The 19389-nt window shown below is 41.8% G+C and overlaps 1 protein-coding gene across 4 annotated transcripts in view; it reads right to left on the bottom strand.

Annotated features, from left to right (window-relative positions):
* Window positions 1–19389, bottom strand: part of CGNL1 (cingulin like 1) — a 289781-nt gene that overhangs the window by 169619 nt on the left and 100773 nt on the right. For all 4 annotated transcript variants that reach the window (XM_033919889.1, XM_033919891.1, XM_033919892.1 and 1 more), the window contains 2 exons: window positions 16666–16814; window positions 885–1026 (listed from right to left, as the gene is read on the bottom strand). In XM_033919889.1, coding sequence (XP_033775780.1) covers window positions 885–1026; window positions 16666–16814 — 291 coding nt within the window. The remainder of the gene's footprint in view (window positions 1–884; window positions 1027–16665; window positions 16815–19389) is intronic.

Genomic DNA, 19389 nt, shown 5'->3' on the forward strand with positions numbered 1-19389 from the left:
TATTAGTATTGATTACCCCCTCCCCCCCACACACACACATAAAACTAGATTCAGTAAATGGCATAAAAATTTGGATGCGCAAAAAAAAAAATTAAAAAAAAAAAAAATTTGAGCGCTATTCTATACATGGTACTCTAAGTCGGGCGCTGTTTGCAGAACAGCACAAAGCACTGGGAATCGTGCCCAACTTTTGGTGCAAAGATTTACTCCAACTGAAACCTGGTCTAAATATCTGCATGCAAATTAGACATCAATTCCCCGAATTCTTTAATACTGCGTACATCTTTAGTGAACGCCTCTGACCCATCCATGCCCCTCCCATGATCATGACCTTTTTTCAGTTGCGCACTAAAAGATTTATGTGTGCATCTTTTTAGAATAATGCTTAGCAAGATTGCTCTTGTAAATCCAAACTATTGCCAATTTAACGCCATCAATTGATTGTTTGCACCAAATTACTGGCGTTAATAAAAATGCACACACAAATTTGGGTGCACAATTTTGAGTACCATATATAGAATCCATAGATAAAGCAACAATTTGTTTACCCATTTTTAAACTTTTTGTTAACTGTGATTTTCCGTGTAATGGTCATTAATACTAAAACTTCACAAGGTATTGACTGAAAATACTAATGTTCACACTTGAAATGCCAAGCGGGTTATACAGGTTGCATCATTCACATAAAGAGTAAACATAAAATAAAGAATTTAGTAACCACCAAAATCTAATTCGCTCTTCCTTTCAAAGTGAATTTCTAAGACATGAGTAAGTCTTAATACCCTATGCTGGTTTCCATAATTGGAATTTAACGATGCTGACACAGTAGTGCATAATTTTGCTTCTTGGTGGAAGAGAAATGTTGCATAAATGTTATTGCTGACCTCTATCAAAGTCTCTCTTTCCCTGTCGCTGGATTTAGAACGTTTTGCGTCATCCAACTCATCGTGCATTTCCGACAGCTGTTCCTGCAGGTCCCTTATTTCACTCTGAAATTGTTCCCGTTCCATCTTAATCTGAAATAACCTGATTGTTTAAAGAAATGCGCAATTAGAAAACCAAAAAAAAACTGTATAAAGAGAAACATCTAAGAAAGGGGAGGGAACGAAAAGGAAGGAATTGTCAACCTCCAGAGCAAGGGTTCTCAATCCAGTCCTCAGGACACACTAGGCCAATCTGGTTTTCGGGAAATCACAATGAATACATTTGCTGAGCTGCCTCCCATCATATAGGAATCTCTCTCATGCATATTTATTATGGGTAACCCAAAACCCTGACTGGCTGGGTGTGTCCCAAGGACTGGGTTGAAAATCCCTGCTCCAGAGTAATGCAGGTTTTATCCAACTTCAGCTCCACTTATGCACTCCCCTTGGCACAGAGAAAAGTAAGAAAGGGGGCTGTGCTTATTTACAAAGCTTATAAATCCCATCATAATTTTAAGTCAGTGGCAGATGCGTTGTCAGCACTCAGTTTTGGGGAGGGAGCCTTGTATTGACATGAGGCATAAAATTTTGCCCGTCTCCCTGCTGCAACCCCATATACCTGGGCTGACAGGGGTCCCCCAGTCCCCGCCAGTGGAAGCCCTCATTCAGCTGATGCTTGTTTCACATGCATGCTTTGTTTTAGTGCAATTGAGCAAGTATGAGGGAGGCCCACCACCTAATGCATGCTCAGTATTCACACATGTACATGGGGGCGAGCCTCCATCAAGCATGTTCCATTTCAGTAAAATCAAACATGGGGGGAGGGGGTGGAAGGGCAGGGCAAGCAGCGTGGCAACTGAAGGAAATAAAACATCGGCTGGAGTAAAGCTTCTGCTGTTGGGACTTGGAGACCCCACACACATACTAGCCAAACCAGCAGAAAGCACATCAATTTGTTTGGGGTGAGGCTCAGGCCTCCTAAGGCCCTCCCTGGCTTCACTAGTGGTCAGTGGTAACACATACAATTAACATTTTGTACACAGTACATGCGCTTAATGTATTTATTTCTGCTTCTTCTTTGAGTCCCAGTGGCAGCTGTAAGATTAAAGTTACCACAGCAAATGTTCCTATAAGTAAATATGTCAAGAGCTGCCGTTTTTCCAATGTCACTACAACACAGAGAAATTGATGGCAAAGAGAGACCAAATGGCGTCTGCCCAGCCACACTCACTGCTCAGCCCTACAACCTCCTACAACTCCCTCGGTGATCCTCAGTGCTTGTCCCAGGCCTTCCTGAATTCTTCACTTCCTTTGGAGGCTGTTGCATATGCCCACAATCCTTTCCAAAACCTAATATTTCCTTACATTACTCCCAAGTCTGCCCCTTTTCACCCTCATCTTATGCCTCCTTGTTCCAGGGCCTCCTTTCCAGGAAAAATGACCCAGCTCTTGTGCATTTGTACCTTCGAGATATGTAAATATCTGTTATATCTCCCCTTTCATGCTTCTCCTCCAGAGTGTATGTGTTTAGATCTTTAAGTCTGTCCCCATATGCTTTAAAACAAAGGCCATCATTCCATTATTTTAGTAGCCACTCTGGACCGATGTCATGCAGTTTATTTTTTTGGGGGGGGAAGTGCCATCTCCAAATTTGTGCACAGTACTCTGGGGTCAAGTCTTATACAGAGGTACTTCTTTTTTCCTGTTGGCTCTTCCTCTCCTAATGCACCAAGTATCCTTCTGCAACATACATAGTAACATAGTAAATGACGGCAGATAAAGACCCAAGTGGTCCATCCAGTCTGCCCAACCATACATGATCCATAAATTAATTTAGTTTACATCAGTGGTCTCAAACTCAAACCCTTTGTGGGGCCACATTTTGGATTTGTAGGTACTTGGAGGGTCGCAGAAAATATAGTTAATGTCTGTTAAAGGAAAGATATATAAACTATAAAGAGTTTTACCTTATGCAAAATTGTCATTTCTTTAATAAGACATTAACTATTTTTTTCTGTGGCCCTCCAAGTGCTCTATTTTTTTCTGCAGCCCTCGCATTTAAAGTTTAATATCTTTTCTTTCTCAAAACTGACACATTTCAATCACTATATTGAAAATAAAATCATTTTCCCTACCTTTGTTGGCTGGTGACTTTATTTTTCTGGGCTTTTAACTATGTTTCCAGGGCCTTCTTGTCCTTTGACTGTTTTTCTCTCCATCTTCACTTTCTGCCTTGTATCCATCTTTGGCATTAACTTAATATTCAATTTTTCTGCTTTCTTTTCAAAATCTACATTTCCATGTCTTACCTTTCCTTCCTAGTTCTCTCTTCTTCCATCCTATTTCCATGGTCTGACATCTCTTTCCTTCCTTTCTCTCCCTCTCTCCTTCCTTCCTTTCCCCTGGTCTGGCATCTGTCTCCTTCCCTCTCCCCATGCCCTGGCATCTCCCCCTCCCCCTCCATGGTCTGGTATCTCCTTTCTTTCCCTCCCTCTCTCCCATGAACTTTGCATCTCTTGTTCCTCTCCTTTCCCTTGTCTTCCTTCTCCTTCCTTCCCTCTCTTTTCCCAATTGGGTGCAACAACAACAGAAGCAGCATTTCCCTTCCCCCTTTCCTGTGCAGCGGAAGCATTTCTCTTCCCCTTTCCCTCCCCCTCCCTTTCCCTGTGCAGCAGCAGCATTTCCCTTCCCCCTTTCCTGTGCAGCAGCAGAGGCATTTCTCTTCCCCCTTCCCTCCCTCTCCCTTTCCCTGTGCAGCAGCAGCAGCAGCAGCATTTCCCTAGGGTCTCCCTTTCCTATTCAGCAGAAGCATTTCTCTTTCCTCTCCCCTTCCGTTCCCTTCCTTGTGGAGCAGCAGCGTGTCTGGTCGGCTCCCTTGCTCAGTCGATCGTTCCGTTCAATGCTGCGGGTGGCGGCTCCTCGCGAGATCCGCGCCTGCGTCAGAAGCCTCTCTGATGTTGTGATATCAGAGAGGCTTCCGATGCAGGAGTGGATAGCGCGAGGAGCCGCCACCCGCAGCTTTGAACGGAACAATCTACTGAGCAAGGAAGCCAGCCAGACACGCTGCTGCTCCACAAGGAAGGGATTGGGGGGAGAGAAATGCTGGTGTGGATGGCACGAGGAGCCGCCGCCAGCCGCAGCTTTGACCGGAACAATCTACTGCAGCAAGGGAGCAGTTGATCATCGCATCCAGACTGTGGGCCACAAAATAGCACCTGTAGGGCCGCATGCGGCCCATGGGCCGCGAGTTTGAGACCGCTGGTTTACATGGTCCTTTTTCTTAGATATTTCTTGGCAAGAAACCCAGAGCCCTGCCCTGTAGTGTGCTTAGGTTCCATCTACTGGAGTCTCCATCAAAGCTCATTCCAGCCCATCTTAATCATCCCAGCCATCGAAACCCTCCCCAGCCCGTCCTCAACTGAATGTTCAATGTAGTTTAATGTAGAGAAATGTAAAGTCTTGTAGAAAAATGTAGTCTTGCATATAGGAAGCAGAAACCCGAAGTACAGCTATACGATGGGAGGGCTGGTAATGGGTGGTGAAAGTACCCAAGAAAAGGACTTGGGGGGTAATAGTGGACAAGACAATGAAGCCATCGGCACAGTGCGCAGCGGCCTCTAAGGCGGCGAATAGAATGCTAGGTACTATCAAGAAAGGTATTACAACCAGAACAAAAGAAGTTATCCTGCCGTTGTATCGGGCGATGGTGCGCCCGCATCTGGAGTACTGCGTCCAATATTGGTCGCCATACCTTAAGAAGGATATGGCGATACTTGAGAGGGTTCAGAAAAGAGCAACACGTTTGATAAAAGGTATGGAAAACCTTTCATATGCTGAAAGATTAGAGAAACTGGGGCTCTTTTCCCTGAAAAAGCGGAGGTTTAGAGGAGACATGATAGAGACTTACAAGATCATGAAGGGCATAGAGAAAGTGGAGAGGGACAGATTCTTCAAACTTTCAATAAATACAAGAACGAGAGGGCATTCGGAAAAATTAAGAGGGGACGGATTCAGAACCAATGCTAGGAAGTTCTTCTTCACCCAAAGGGTGATGGACACCTGGAATGTCTTCCAGAGGGTGTGATAGGACAGAGTACAATGTATACCCATTATTTTCTGATTTGAGATCCTCTTGTTTGAACTCTGTCACCGTTTTCTTCTCCACCACCTCCCTCGGGAGTACATTCCATGCATCAACCACCCTCTCCATAAAGAAGAATTTCCTAATATTACTCTTGAATCTACCACCCCTCAACCTCATATTATGCCCTCTGGTTTTACCATTTTCCTTTCTCTGGAATAGATTATGTTCTACAGCAATACCTCTTTATTCGCGGTTTCAGCACCTGCGGTTTCAACTATTCGTGTTTTTTGGTGCTGGGACCCCCTTTAGTGAATCGATCTTGCCTGGTGGTTTAGCGGTAACGCAGGGCAGGAGCGATCTTCCTACACTCCTGCCCCATACAGAGCCGTCATTGAAAATGGCTGCTGTGAGTTCCCGTGGTCTCACGAGACTATAACGGGAACTCGCGGCAGCCATTTTCAATGACGGCTCTGCACAGGGCAGAAGTGTAGGAAAATAACTCCTGCCCTGCATCACCGCTAGACCACCAGGTAAGGTTCGGGACACAGAAGGGAGGCAGGGGTGGGTCAGAGTCAGCCTGAAAGTTATTTGTAAATTTTCTATATTCGCGGGCCGGCTCTGCCCCTAACCCCCGTGAATACGGAGGGAGGGGTGTATTTGAACGTCTGAATCATATCTCCCCTGTCCCTTCTTTCCTCTAGGCCGGTATATATATTCAGGGCTTCCAGTCTCTCCTCATACGTCTTCTGGTTTTTGCTATCAATTTGTCTATTTGTTTGACTGCCTTAACATCAGGCACAATCAGCCTCAAGTCCAGCTCTTCTTTTGTGCGCAGAACAATTTCACCCCCTTATATTATGCCACTCCCTTGAAGCCTCTGCAGCCCAAATAAATGACCCGGCATTCTTTATTTGTCAAACTGTTCCACTATTTCCTAGATTTTTCCTCCTATGGGTCTACCCTGTTGTAGATTTTTAATTTTAGTATGAACGAAAAGGCAAATCTTTCCTGAGATTCCTTTTGCAATATCACTTACAAAAATACTGAAAGGAAACAGAGCAAGGACCAGTCCACTGGTAAAATGCCCTTTTCTTCAGTGTACTCCATTAACCCCTCCTTTTTGCCGCCTCATACATTTTTTCCAAACCTAAAAAGCTCACTTCTTCCATGTCTCTCTTTTTTGATTCACAATTGCAGTGCTCTGAGTCAGATGTTCCCAACCAGTATACCAGGGAGGAACTTCAAATATGCAGTGAAAATCTGGCTGACTGTACAAGGAATCCTGTACCAGGTTACAGCCACTGATGCCTTACTCTTCCCCCATCCCCCGCTCTCTGTCATGGCCTCCTGCCAGCTAGTTAAATGAGCCAACAACACCTCCTCCTCTTCTGCCAGCTCCTTTCTGAAATGCAGGGAGAAAACCAGGTCTCCCAAGATTACTGGGCCCTGTGCAGTTTCACTTCCCGAAGGAAGCTGACAGAGGAAGCAGGAGGAGGCCATCAGAGGGAGTGAGCCAGCCTGAAAGGAAAGTTTACACTACACAAGGGAGGGGAGGAAAATTTAAGTGGCGAAGTCAGAGTAGATGATTATGCTTGTGTCATGGCACACCATTTAGTAACACAGTAACAGTATAAATTATAGCAGACGGACCAACTTGGCCCATCAAAATTGTTGGGGTTGTACCTGCCATACAATGTAAGTTACTTCCCCCATGTTTAGAAGTACACAAGTAATTACATTGCTGAACTCTAGGCTTGGTTTACGTCCTCTTGCTTTTTACGATTCCATTGTGTACATCCCATTCCTTTAAGAATTCCAGTACTTATTTGCTTTCACCATCTCTTTTGGGGCATACAAGGCATCCATTACCCTTTTTGTGAAAAATTATTTCCCAGTGTTGTTTTTGACTCTAGAGCTAAAAAGATATGATATGAAGCTAAAGGGAGGTATCTCATCCCCTTTCTCCTCTGTGAATATAAAGGACCTCCAGATTCTTCTCATGTGTCTTCTGACAAAGATCTCTCACCATTTTGGTCACTTTCCTCTGTACTAACTAGAATCTCTATGTCCTTAGAGATAGGTTTACCAGATGTCTGGTTTTTCCCCATACATGTCTTCTTTCTGAGGATTCTATCAGGATCCAAGCGGCTTTTGCCCATTTTTCATTTTGTCTGGGCATCCACATGATGTACTGATCCCAATGAATGCAAGCCTGCAATCTCCGGCAGCATCAGTCATCCAGTGATCACTGAATGGTGTGGTTTAATATTGACAGGTGTAGAGAGGGCTCATTCAAAAGTAAAGATTCTAGACTAAAAAAATAACTTTGTTCAGATGGGGGATGTCAAGGAATTGTTGAACACGCTGCCTTTGGTAGCCCAAAAGCTTTGCCTCTGTGGGGACAGGAAATTGACACTGAGGGAAAGCTTCTGGGGCAGCCAAAGGCAGCGTGTTCAGTTGAATGATGCTGCCGGCAGCCTGAAGATTGGTAGTGGCAGCCTGCCCTGAAGGAGAAAAGAGAGTAGAGGTATCCATCTCAGGGGAGGAGAGGGGGGACCAGGGGAGCCATGAAACATCCAATTGGGAGGAGGGAGGGGTAAAGGGGGAAGCCAGATTGGGATGACAGAAAAAAAGAAGAAGAAAGTCCAAGGAAAAAAGAGAAAGGAAGGAAGAGGAGAGAGAGATGCTAAATCATGGAGTGAGGGAGGGAAGGGAAGCAGAGGAGAGAGAATCCAAACCACAGGGGGAGGGGATTGAGAGATGGAAGGGAACAGAAGGAGACAGAGATGTCAGAGCATGGGGTGGGGGCAAGGAAGAAAATATAGAAACATGATGGCAGATAAAGACCAAATGGCCCATCCAGTCTGTCCATCCGCAGAATCCACTATCTCCTACTCTCCCCTAAGAGATCCCACATGTCTGTCACATGCTTTCTTAAATTTAGAAACAATCTTTGTGAAAGCATGTGAATTCAGACACAATCTTTGAAATACCACCATCTCTACCAGGAAACTGTTCCACACATCTGTAAAATAAATATTTCCTTAGATTGCTTCTAAGCCTATCACCTTTTAACTTCATCCTATGCCTTCTCATTCAAATGAGACTTGACTCATGCGTATTTATGCCACAAAGGTATTTAAACATCTCTATCTTATCTCCCCTTTCCCGCTTTTCCTTCAAAGTATACATATTGAGATCTTTAAGTATGTCCCCATTTGCCTTATGATGAAGACCACACACCATTTCAGTAGCCTTCCTCTGGACAGACTCCATCCTCTTTATATCTTTTTGAAGGTGGGTTCTCCAGAATTGTATACAATATTCTAAATGAGGTCTTACCAGAGTCTTATACAGGGGCATCAATACCTCCTTTTTCCTACTGGCCATACCTCTCCCTGTGCATCCTAGCAAACTTCTAGCTTTCGCAGTCACCTTTTCAACCTGTTTGGCCACCTTAAGAACACCACATACTATCACTCTCAAGTACTGCTCCTCTTTTGTGCACAAAAGTTCTTCATCCCCTACAATATTCTGTTCCCTGGGGTTTTTGCAGCCCAAATGTATGACCTTGCATTTCTTAACATCAAATCTTAGCTGCCAAATTTCAGACCATTCCTAAAGCTTCACTAGGTCCTTCCTCATGTTATTTGTAGCTTCAGGGGTGTCCACTCTATTGCAGATTTTTGTATCATCCACAAAGAGGCAATAGCCCTTCAGAAATATCGCTTACAAAAAATATTAAAAATAGGCTCAAGAACCGAACTTTGAGGAACACCACTGGTAACATCTCTTTCCTCAAAGCAATCTCCATTGACCACTACCCTCTGTTGCCTTTTACTTAATCCATTTCTGACCCAGTCTGCCACTTTGTGGCCCATACCAAGGACACTCATTTATTTATTAGATGCCTATGTGTTATATTGTCAAAGGCTTTGCAAAAATCTAAATACACCACATCTAGTGCTTTCCCTCTATCCAATTCTATGGTCACCCAATCAAAGAAATTGATCAGATATGTCTGACAAGACCTGCCTCTATGAACCCATTTTGCCTCGATCCTATAATCCACTGGATTCCAGAAACTTCCCTATTCTGTTTTAAAAGTGTTTCTATCAATTTACTTACCACAGAAGTCAGACTTAGCAGCCTGTATTTCCCTACTTCTTCTTTACTTATACTTTTGTGGAGAGGGTCCACATCCGCCCTTCTCTAGTCCTCTGGTACCACTCCCGACTCTAGAGAAGTATTGAAAAGGTCAGCCAGCGGAGCCGCCAGAGCTTCCCTAAGTTCCTTCACTACACCATCCGGCCCCATTGCTATGTCCACCTTTAGTTTAGCTAGCTCCTTACAAACACATTCCTCTGAAAATCAATCTGGGTCTACCACACCTCCATCCCTATTTGCATTTGTCTTCTGCGGTCCCACTCCTGGTGTTTTAGAACAGAAATACTGTATTTGTTAAGTAATTCAGCCTTATATTTGCCAGCTTCTATTTCTCCCCTTCATCTCTGAGTGTCACAATGCCACTTTTGTACTTCTTCCTATCACTAATATATCTAAAAAATATCTTGTCCCCCTATTTTTAATTCCAATTGCAAATTTGCTTTCTTGACTATTCAACAAGCCTCTTTTAACTTTTTCAGATATTTTTGCCTGTCTTCCTCTTTCTGCCATCTTTTGTAGTTTATAAAAGCTAAACTCTTTCTCCTTACCTTCCCAGCTACTACTTTTGAGAACCAAAGCAGCCGTCTTTCCTCACAAAATGTTGCCCTTATAATCGCTCCTTTCAGTTTTGTCCACTGCTTTCCTACTTCTTCCAGATGTTCCCATCCACACAATTCCTTGGCATAATCCCCCACCTGAACAAAGTTATTTTTTTAGTCTAGATAGAACCTTAACTTTTGAATGACCCCTCTCTACACCTGTCTTAATATTAAACCACACCATGCAGTGATCACTGGATGCCAGATGATCACCCACATCAGAAACACTTTCCCTGTTTGTAAGCACTAAAGGGCAAATTATATAAGAAGCGTCCAAAAGTTAGGCGCCTACTTAGGCACTGTTCAGCGCGATTCAAGTAACTTTGGCTGCTGTTATAGTGAATCACGCTGAGCGGCACCTATTTGGGCGTCCTATTTTGGAGGCGTCCAATAAATAGCCCAACTCTAGGCGAGCGCTTAAGCATGCTTAAGAGCAGCTATTCTGTAAGAAGGCGCCTAACACATAGCCACGCCCATGCCTAACGCATATTTTTTTGAAGGCTAACTAAATTTTTAGAGGCGCCTTGTTACAGAATCGCGCTTTCTTGATAGGCGTCCATGTTTCAATCAGTGCTGATTAAAAAGCCTAATTAAGCTTGTTATTAAATTTAAATAGGCACCTATCTAGATAGACACCTCCGAAATAGGTGCCTAACTTTAGGCACTGGTTACAGAATTTGGGCCTAAGTCTAGTATGACCCTATCCCACTTGGGTTCCATTACCAAATGCTTGCAGCATAGGAGACATAGGAATACAGAAACTAGTTGAACGATACAACTAATGTCATCTTGCATGGGGGCTATGCGGAAAATTGATATGTTCAGTTCCTCACAGTTACTTCTATTAAATGTATTTTGCCTTTACTTTTTGATTTACCCTCGTATTTTGCACAGTATGAGGGGACATGCATAACTGTTTCTGTGGTGTTACACTGTATGCAGTCTGGTTTCTTGGTGGTTCAGTTTAACTTTTGCTGCATATTTCTTAATTTTAGCTTGTGATTACTTACACCCTCGCCCAGTACGGAATATCTGTGTTCTATGTGTATGAGAAAGAGAAGGTATTCTGTTAGCATTGACTGCAGGATTGATCTGAACTAATCGGGCTTGTTTAGTTTTACAATGGGTGTCTTGATGTTCTAGTCCTAACTGCAGTGTTTAATATGCTACCTTTTCCTAGGTACACCCGACTCTTGGATTATTAGTAAAAAAATCATTTTTTCATATAGAGGAGGGAGTGTTAAAAATGATCCATTCCAGGTGTCAAATATACTAGGTATACCACTGCAGTCACCTGATTTACTGGCATGTGTGTATAGCTCAGTTTGTGCGGGGATCAGGAAGGGATGGGGCAGTGTGTCCCCTTTTTTTTTTCACAAATATTTATTTAAAAATTTATATACGGCATACAACTATGCAATTTACATCACATACATAGAATCTTACGTTTCCTACTTTTTCCATGGACATAACTGGATAACTTCATTAACATCCCCTCCCCCCATATAAGATGTCAAATATACCAAGTCAAATCAAATTTCAACAGTTGAAGAAATAAAAAAAAAATGCACTAGATCAAACGATCCATTCTATGGTAGATGACAAAAACCAATCAGCATATACAGGCAAGAACAAATCAAAGTCAAAAATTTAGAAATGCAGACAAGCGTTGAATCATACATTCCTATCAGAATATTCTGAAGAAGATATTTTCAAATGGAAAAAAGTTTAGCATAGAAAAGCATTAGCAAATAATTGCGCTTTCAGCATTTTCTTAAAATTTATCTTCCCAGTACAGAATCGCAAATACCAGGCAGGGCATTCCAGAATTTTATACCGGCCACAGACATCATTGATGCTCCAATCCGAACATGCGTAATCAACATCCTGCCCTCCAAACTTGATTTCATCTCATTTACAGATCTAAGATCTCTTTTCAATTTATAAATTTCAAAGAGTTCCTATGATAACCTACTTAAGCCTAACTAAGAAAAACCTCAACAGACTCCAACGGATTCAGAATGCCGCGGCCAAGCTCATCTTCGCTAAAAGTAAATTTGACCATGTCTCCCCGCTCCTGGCCAAGCTCCACTGGCTTCCGATAATCGCCAGGGTCCACTATAAATGCGCCTGTTTAACTTTCAAAATCCTATATGGTATTCTCCCTCCCTTTATCCCTCTTTCTTGGAATTCCTCAAACCCTAATACCACCAGATCCTCCCACAAATTAAAACTATCCTTCCCCTCACTAAAAGGCATTTCCCACACAGGAAAGCTAGGGACCTCCCTCCACTTCAAAATCACTGAGCTCTGGAACAACCTTACCTCCCCTCTTCGGAATTTGAGCTCTCTCCAAGTTTTCCTCAAACATCTGAAAACCTGGCTTTTCTCAAAAAATGTAAGTCTCCCTCCAACTTAGGAATCAAGGAAACTCTTATATCTTGGCATCCCAAGTCCTTTAAATTTTCTTCACACTTCTACCTCTAACCCTCTGTTGTAGTTCCTTCCTATTTTTCCTACTGTAAACTGCGTTGAGCTCTACGAACGTGGAGATGATGCGGTATACAAACCTAAGGATTAGATTAGATTAGATAACCCTATCCAAAATGGAACACAGCATTCCACATGAAGTCTCACCTGCACCCTGTATAGTGCAAGTATGACCTCCTTTCTACTGTGCAGCCTAGCATCCTTCTGGCTTTGGCCACCAACTTGCCGCAGTGTTTCACCTCTTTGAGATGCTCAGACAACCATCACCCCAAGATCTCTCTCCTGCTCTGTGTTCATTAGTCTCTCTCCTCGTATCGCATGCAGTTCCTTTAGGCTTCTGTACTCCAAATACACCACTCTGAATTTCTTCCCATTAAAGATTAACTGCCAAGCATTCAACCAGACCTCTACATTTTGAAATCACTTCTCATTTTGTTTACTCCCTCTGGTGTATTCACTCTATTGCCATCTACAAAGATGTAACATTTTCCCTTCTAACCCTTCAGAGATTTTACTCATGAAGATGCAAATGAGAATCAGCCCCAAGACCAATCCTGCTTAATGCATATGTTTTATTGTCATGTCTATATTGTAAATTGTCATCTCTATCCTGTCTTGATTATATTGTGGATGCACTTTGTAACCCGTTCTAGGCTCCTTTGGGAGGACGGGCTAAATAATTGAATGAATGAATAAATAAATAAATAAATACTTGAGGTACTCTACTACTCACCTTTCTTTCTACCAAATGGCTGCCATTTGTTCCTACCTTCTATCACCTGTCAACCAGATTTCTTTTTAACCAGTTGACCACGTTGGTTATGAATTATGGAAGGGCCAAAAAAGAGTATTAGTCAGATGGATGCTTGGCTCAATAGACCATTTAACTGATCCAGTATGTAAGAAAACGTAGAAAGTGCCAATCAGGATGTGTTCTTATGTACAAAAATACAAAATTATGGAAGTTTTTCCCCTCCATTATCAAGAGTCAGCAAGTACAACATACCTTCTATATAAATATCTGTAATATGCTTAAGTGGCATATCAAATGTTAATAAAACATAAAGATCAACTAGTTATACTATATACACATGGCATTCTGCTTATAAGAAATTTAAATTAACACTAAATGCTTCATTTTGATGTACAAGGCAAATGATTGAAAGGTCTAAATACTCTAGGAAAAACAAAGACTGCCAAAAATGTGTCACTGCTTAAATATGGACTACCTTGGAGCTAGTACTGAAAAAGGCTTGAGCTAAATCCAAAACCCTTTCACTTTTCTCCCTTTCCATCTTCATTTGATCATTAGCTGTGAACATGGAGGGTAATTCTGTAGCAGGATCCCTGTTTCTAGCCTATTCTATTTAAAAAGTAGCTTCTTGTTTTCTTTATTGACCGAAAACGTGCTTAAATGTGATGAACGATCACTTCTACCAGCCCTATAGCTGCCCACACCCAGGTGTGAGCTAGAATACGCATAGATAATAGTTGAGTTTTGGTTATTTATTTCTGATATACTGCCATTACTGCAAATGCAAATCAAAGTGGTTTACAAACTGAACAATAGAATAGATAGGAAAGAATCCAAACATCCACACAAAAAAGAAAAGAAACATACTCATTAACAGAAAACTTGATATAGGCACTCCTAACCACCAGCAGAGTCTCCGCTCCTAATCCTGGTAAACCAACTGAAAAAACATGAGTTTTGAAAAGGGATTTAAATCAAACAAAAGATTTTTTCCTCTCTCAGAAATTATGGAGACTATCCCATAAGTGGGGTGCCAGAAAGTAAAAAGCACATCTTCATATTCACTCATACAACGCCAAAGCTGGATGCAGAAGGACCAAAATGGTGGTCATCAAGGGAAAGTAATGCACAGGAGGGAACATATACAGGGCCACCAGGGCAAATGTTGTTAAGGGGCCCACTCTGTGTCACTGCCACCCCCCTCTCTTGCCAGTCCTCTACTTGCCTGGAGTCATTGAATGGCAGGCAGCAGCAATCGAGGGAGACTACTCTGCTGGCCACAAATCCTTCTTCCTGCCTCATCCCTTCTATGTGGAAACAAGAAGTTACTTCACAGGAGGCGAGATGTGGCAGGAAGACCTCTTGAATGGTAGAGCACTTTCTCTTGATCACTGCTGTCTGCCAGTCAATGTCTCCAGGCAAGTCGAGAATGATTGGGAAGTGTGTGTGTGTGTGTGTGTGCGGTGGTGGGGGGGGGGGGGGGGGGGGGAGGGAGGAAGGAGTGGATCTCATGTGAGCTGCTGGCTCCAGGGCCAGAGGAATCTTGCTCCCCCCAACAGCTCTGAACATATAAAGTAATCAGAGAGGCCAATTAACTAGGAGACTATTCATATATATATCTGACTCAATTTTGGTATATCTTATACAATCTTAATTCACCTTTATTTCTTATCAATTTTAAAATTCTCCCCTATCTTTTCCCTTCGTTTCTTCCCTGTTTTTAATTTTCTTCCACACTTCCCTTTTGTTTTATTCCTCCTTCCCACCTTAGTATGTCTGTTCTTGTATTGTCTGCCCTAGTATTGTCTTTACCCATTATTTCTTTTTGATTTTAATTGTACAACGCTTTGAAATATATTGTAAAGCGTTTTATCAAATTTTAAATAAACTATGAATAAACTATAGATCACCTTATATGTTAAAAGCAATACCTTATATCAAAACATGTTAAAAAAAAAAAATAGCATCCAGCAATTTATGCACGTATCTGCCCAAACACCCACCCACCAGCAATATACATTCCATCAAATTAAGACACCTGACTGGTATTCCACAAGAGCCCCTTTACACATGTACAACATGACTTCAATACTGCATAAATGACTAGAATATCACCAGTTAACGTGCCTTTCTGCTGTCTACAACCAGGCAAAAAACGAAAGGAATTGATCCCAAATATTCACAGAGAAGAAAATCCAGAGAAAACAAAAAAAAAACCTCTGTGGAGTGACGATGTTCCAAAATGGACTTTATTTGAAAGTGTCAAAGTTCCAAAGGTACACTGAAATCATCCACATAAAATAAATTCATCCACATAAAAATAGGTTATCCACATAAAAGCTTTAAAGGACCTAGTCCGCTAGGGATACAGGACCAACAAGGTCCGCGTTTTGACAAAAAGTCTTCTTCAGGGGTCCCTGGGGGTCCTATAAAGGTGAATACGTGGGAAACAATTGTGTGGTGAGCCGGAAGTGAGACACTGCTTGCGTATTCACCTTTATAGGACCCCCCCAGGGACCCCTGAAGAAGACTTTTTGTCGAAACGCAGACCGTGTTGGGTCCTGTATCCCTAGCGGACTAGGTCCTTTAAAGCTTTTATGTGGATAATCTATTTTTATGTGGATGATTTCAGTGTACCTTTGGAACTTTGACACTTTCAAATAAAGTCCATTTTGGAACATCGTCACGCCACAGAGTTTTTTTTGGTTTTGTCTACAACCAGGCAGCATTTTCCAGAATTACTCCAGAATTGCCAAGTGACCAGTTGATCTTTTTCTGTCATCCTGCGTACGTCTGGACCTTTCTGTGTTTGCAGGTAGGAAATCCAAAGACAGACACAGCAACTGAGGTGTATACATGGGTGACACACCTATATCATTGCTATGCACATGGAATTCCTAAGCAGAAAGCCATGATGTCAGCAAAATAGCAGCTTTTATAAGAGTATGTCCAACACATCCCTTGGCTTCACTTACTCCGATCTTTCAGGCAGAGCCTTTGGGGCTCTCTACTTTGTTAGTGATATCTCTCACTGAGCCCTAAGATAACATCATAGCAGCAGACCTAGTTAGTACATGCCAAGTTCTTCTAAAATCTTTCTACTTTTCAGATGACTCAGCATTAGCAGTATTGACGAATGATAAGATGCCTGAGCTGTTTTAAACGGACCTCTACCCTGATGCAGGATTTGAAACACCAGCCTTGTCAGCAGTGGATCCGGTGGAGCTTTTTTTGCTAGCTAAGTCTGTTTTTGTATAAAGTTTATCAGGAATGTTCGCAAGTTTTGGTGTTAAAAGACAGATTGAAAAATTTTTCTCAAAATCCGGGAGACTAATGATGATACTGGTAGCTATGAGTAGTTCATTGTAAACACTCTCTTTATAGTTCACCACAGAGGATTTTCGGATTGCATCATCAACTATATTGTGGAAGTGCTGCTGGATGTATGACATGTTTTGCATATATGTTTTCTGAAGGTCAGAAGGTATTGTGCTGGGTTTTTGTTCATATTGAGATATTTCGTTCTCCACACTATGAAGTTAGTTGACTTATATAAAAGTGATTTTTCAACATTAGCAATGACATGAAATGAGAAGTAAAAGAAAGTGTGGCGAAAACCAAAAAAGAAGGCAATATCATGTCACTCACTCTTCAAGACTTTTCCTAACTTCCTTCTCACTTTCCCTTAATCTGTTTCGCAGGTCGTTGTTTTCTTTCATGCTTTCTTCAAGTTTTTGTTGAATGGTCTTCATGTTTATTCTTATCCTCTCTTTTTCTTCCTTAATGTTGCTCTGATTCTAAATTAAGGAAACATGTAAGAAGGTCAGAAAAGTTCCTTTGTGGTGCAACGATCAATGGTATCACAAAGTTCATTGATTCCACATTCTACTTTTTATATTCTTAGAAGTAATTCAGGACAAACCATGAGTTTCATAATGTCCCTTCCCTTCCAGTCTGACAGAATGTAAGTAAATGGCAGCATCCTCTATTCAAGTAATAATTATGAGACTATACTTGGAAAAATCAATCTGCTAATAACCTCAACATTAAATAGTCCAAGGCTACTTGAATGGCAAGCTATACTTTACTGTTAAATCATTTGATTTCTGTGTAAGGACAGCATTAAAACTGCAATTAAAACTTCTGGGACACTCCTGTACATTTGAGAGGCAATTTATAAAAGTTACATGTCATCTGGATATGAAAGTATATTTACACATGGAAATCAGCGTGCCTGTAATATTCTAACAAACATACTACTTATATCTAAATTCAAGAATACAAAGGATTTTTAAAAGAAATGGGGCCCATTTTCAAAAAAAAAGATTTCAAAAAGATGGCACAAACCAGTATTTGGACGTCTTACTAGTCAAAACATGCAAGAGAGCATTTTCAAAATTCTAGATGTCTTTCTGGTCGTTTTGTCTCCAGTGCATCTCAATCTTAAGGGGGAATGTTTTGCGCAGGATTTGGGCAGGCTTAGCAATTGGATGTCTTACAGCGATAATCAAATATTTTACAAAACATCCATTGATGCCCTAGTGCTTCTTACACATCCACCCTAGTGACGCCCTAGTGCTTCTTACATGTCTACCCTAGTACTGCCACTCATCTTGTCCCTTTTTTCCTAAAATGGCTCCCTCTGTCGAGTATTGGCTCCCAGATCTACTTCTAGTGTCGTACGTTTTCAGTACATAACCTCCCTTTTATCGCCAAAGTTACATGCTGAATTGGCACTTAACATTTGCAGACTATATAGAATGAAGGTACTGGGCTTTGAGTTTGTGAATAGCCACGCTTACATGTGTCAGCAGGATATTTTTGCAACCTACACACGGAAGTGCTGATTTTCGGAAACCTGGATGTCCAAGGGGAGTCAGTTAAGGAGCTGAGCTGAAGAAGTCACATTTTTGGAATGGTAGTGGTTTTAAATGCCACATAGCTGCCTGCTCAAATCACTCCTCCAAATCCAAAATTCTAAATCCAAACATTTGTTTCACTGACACTTACACTGAGCAGGTGTGAATGCCAACAGATAAATTTTTCAAATATGTTTGTGTTGCCATTGCAAAACAGTACACATATGCAGCTTTCAAGTCCACCCAAACCATGCCTCCTTCAAAACCCTGCCCAGTGTAAACTGCAGCTTCTTTAAATTCTCTACTTACACGCAAAGGGCTATTTCCACAAGCCATCACCACACAAACCTGCTTCCTTAGTACCTGTTTAGCACTGCTTATCCATCAGAATGCCATAAAATATACATGATGATGATGAGAGGACACCCCCTATGCCCATTTTGCCTCCCTAGTGGTTAGATCTGTGGCCTCGGCACCCTGAGGTTGTGGGTTCAAACCCCGCGCTGCTCCTTGTGACCCTGGGCAAGTCACTCAGTCCTCCATTGCCCCAGGTACGTCAGATAGATTGTGAGCCAACCGGGACAGACAGGGAAAACGCTTGAATACCTGATTGTAAACCACTTAGATAATCCTGATAGGCCATATATAAATATCTAATTTTTAAAAAATACCACATATTTTATTTTAAAAATGTATTTACAATTTATATACTGTCTACAACTAGGCAGTTTACAGAGTACGAACATAAAAACTTAGGAATAAACGTTATAAAGCAAAATCTTATAAACTATTCTTAAAATAACCCACTGCCACTGAAAACCTTGGACATTTTACAAATATGCTGTAACAAACAATTACGTTTTCAATCATTTTTTAGTAGAATTCCCAGAGAGCAAATTTCAGGTAGGCCTAAGCATAAAATGGATGGGTACAATATGTCTTCTTCTTTCAGCCAAAGTCCAACAGAACACAATCCCACAGGTACCAAATAGCAGAGAAAACAATGGGAACGGACATTGAGCACTCCACAAGAACCAGTGGTATGAAGTAAAATCTTGTTTATTTCAGTCTGGGATGTACAGTAATATGGACCCGTATTACTGTATATCCCAGACTGAAATAAACAAGATTTTACTTCATACTGCTGGCTCTTGTGGAGTGCTCACTGTTTTCTCTATTCTTCTTTCAGCCCCCCACTATTCAATGCCCCTGACACCTTCCCCCTCCAACTGACAATTTAGATCCTGAGCTGGCAGAGATCTCACAAGCCTTGCCAGCTGAAGACCTTCTCCAGTCCTCCACAGTACCCAGTGGTCCAAACATGCATGATCTGGCACCTAGCATGCTCACTTCCTCAGCATGCATGAGAAGTGAGCAGGCTAGGTGTTAAAAGGCTCAGGAATGCTAACTGCTGATCTTGGCAGTATGGTCTTCTGGGCCACTGGGCACCTTCAGAGAACTGAAGGAGGTCTTCAGCCAGTGGACTTGGCAATACCTGTCAGCTACAGTAAGG

Source organism: Geotrypetes seraphini, chromosome 14 (assembly GCF_902459505.1).
Source record: "Geotrypetes seraphini chromosome 14, aGeoSer1.1, whole genome shotgun sequence".
In the NCBI taxonomy this organism is placed as follows: domain Eukaryota; kingdom Metazoa; phylum Chordata; class Amphibia; order Gymnophiona; family Dermophiidae; genus Geotrypetes; species Geotrypetes seraphini.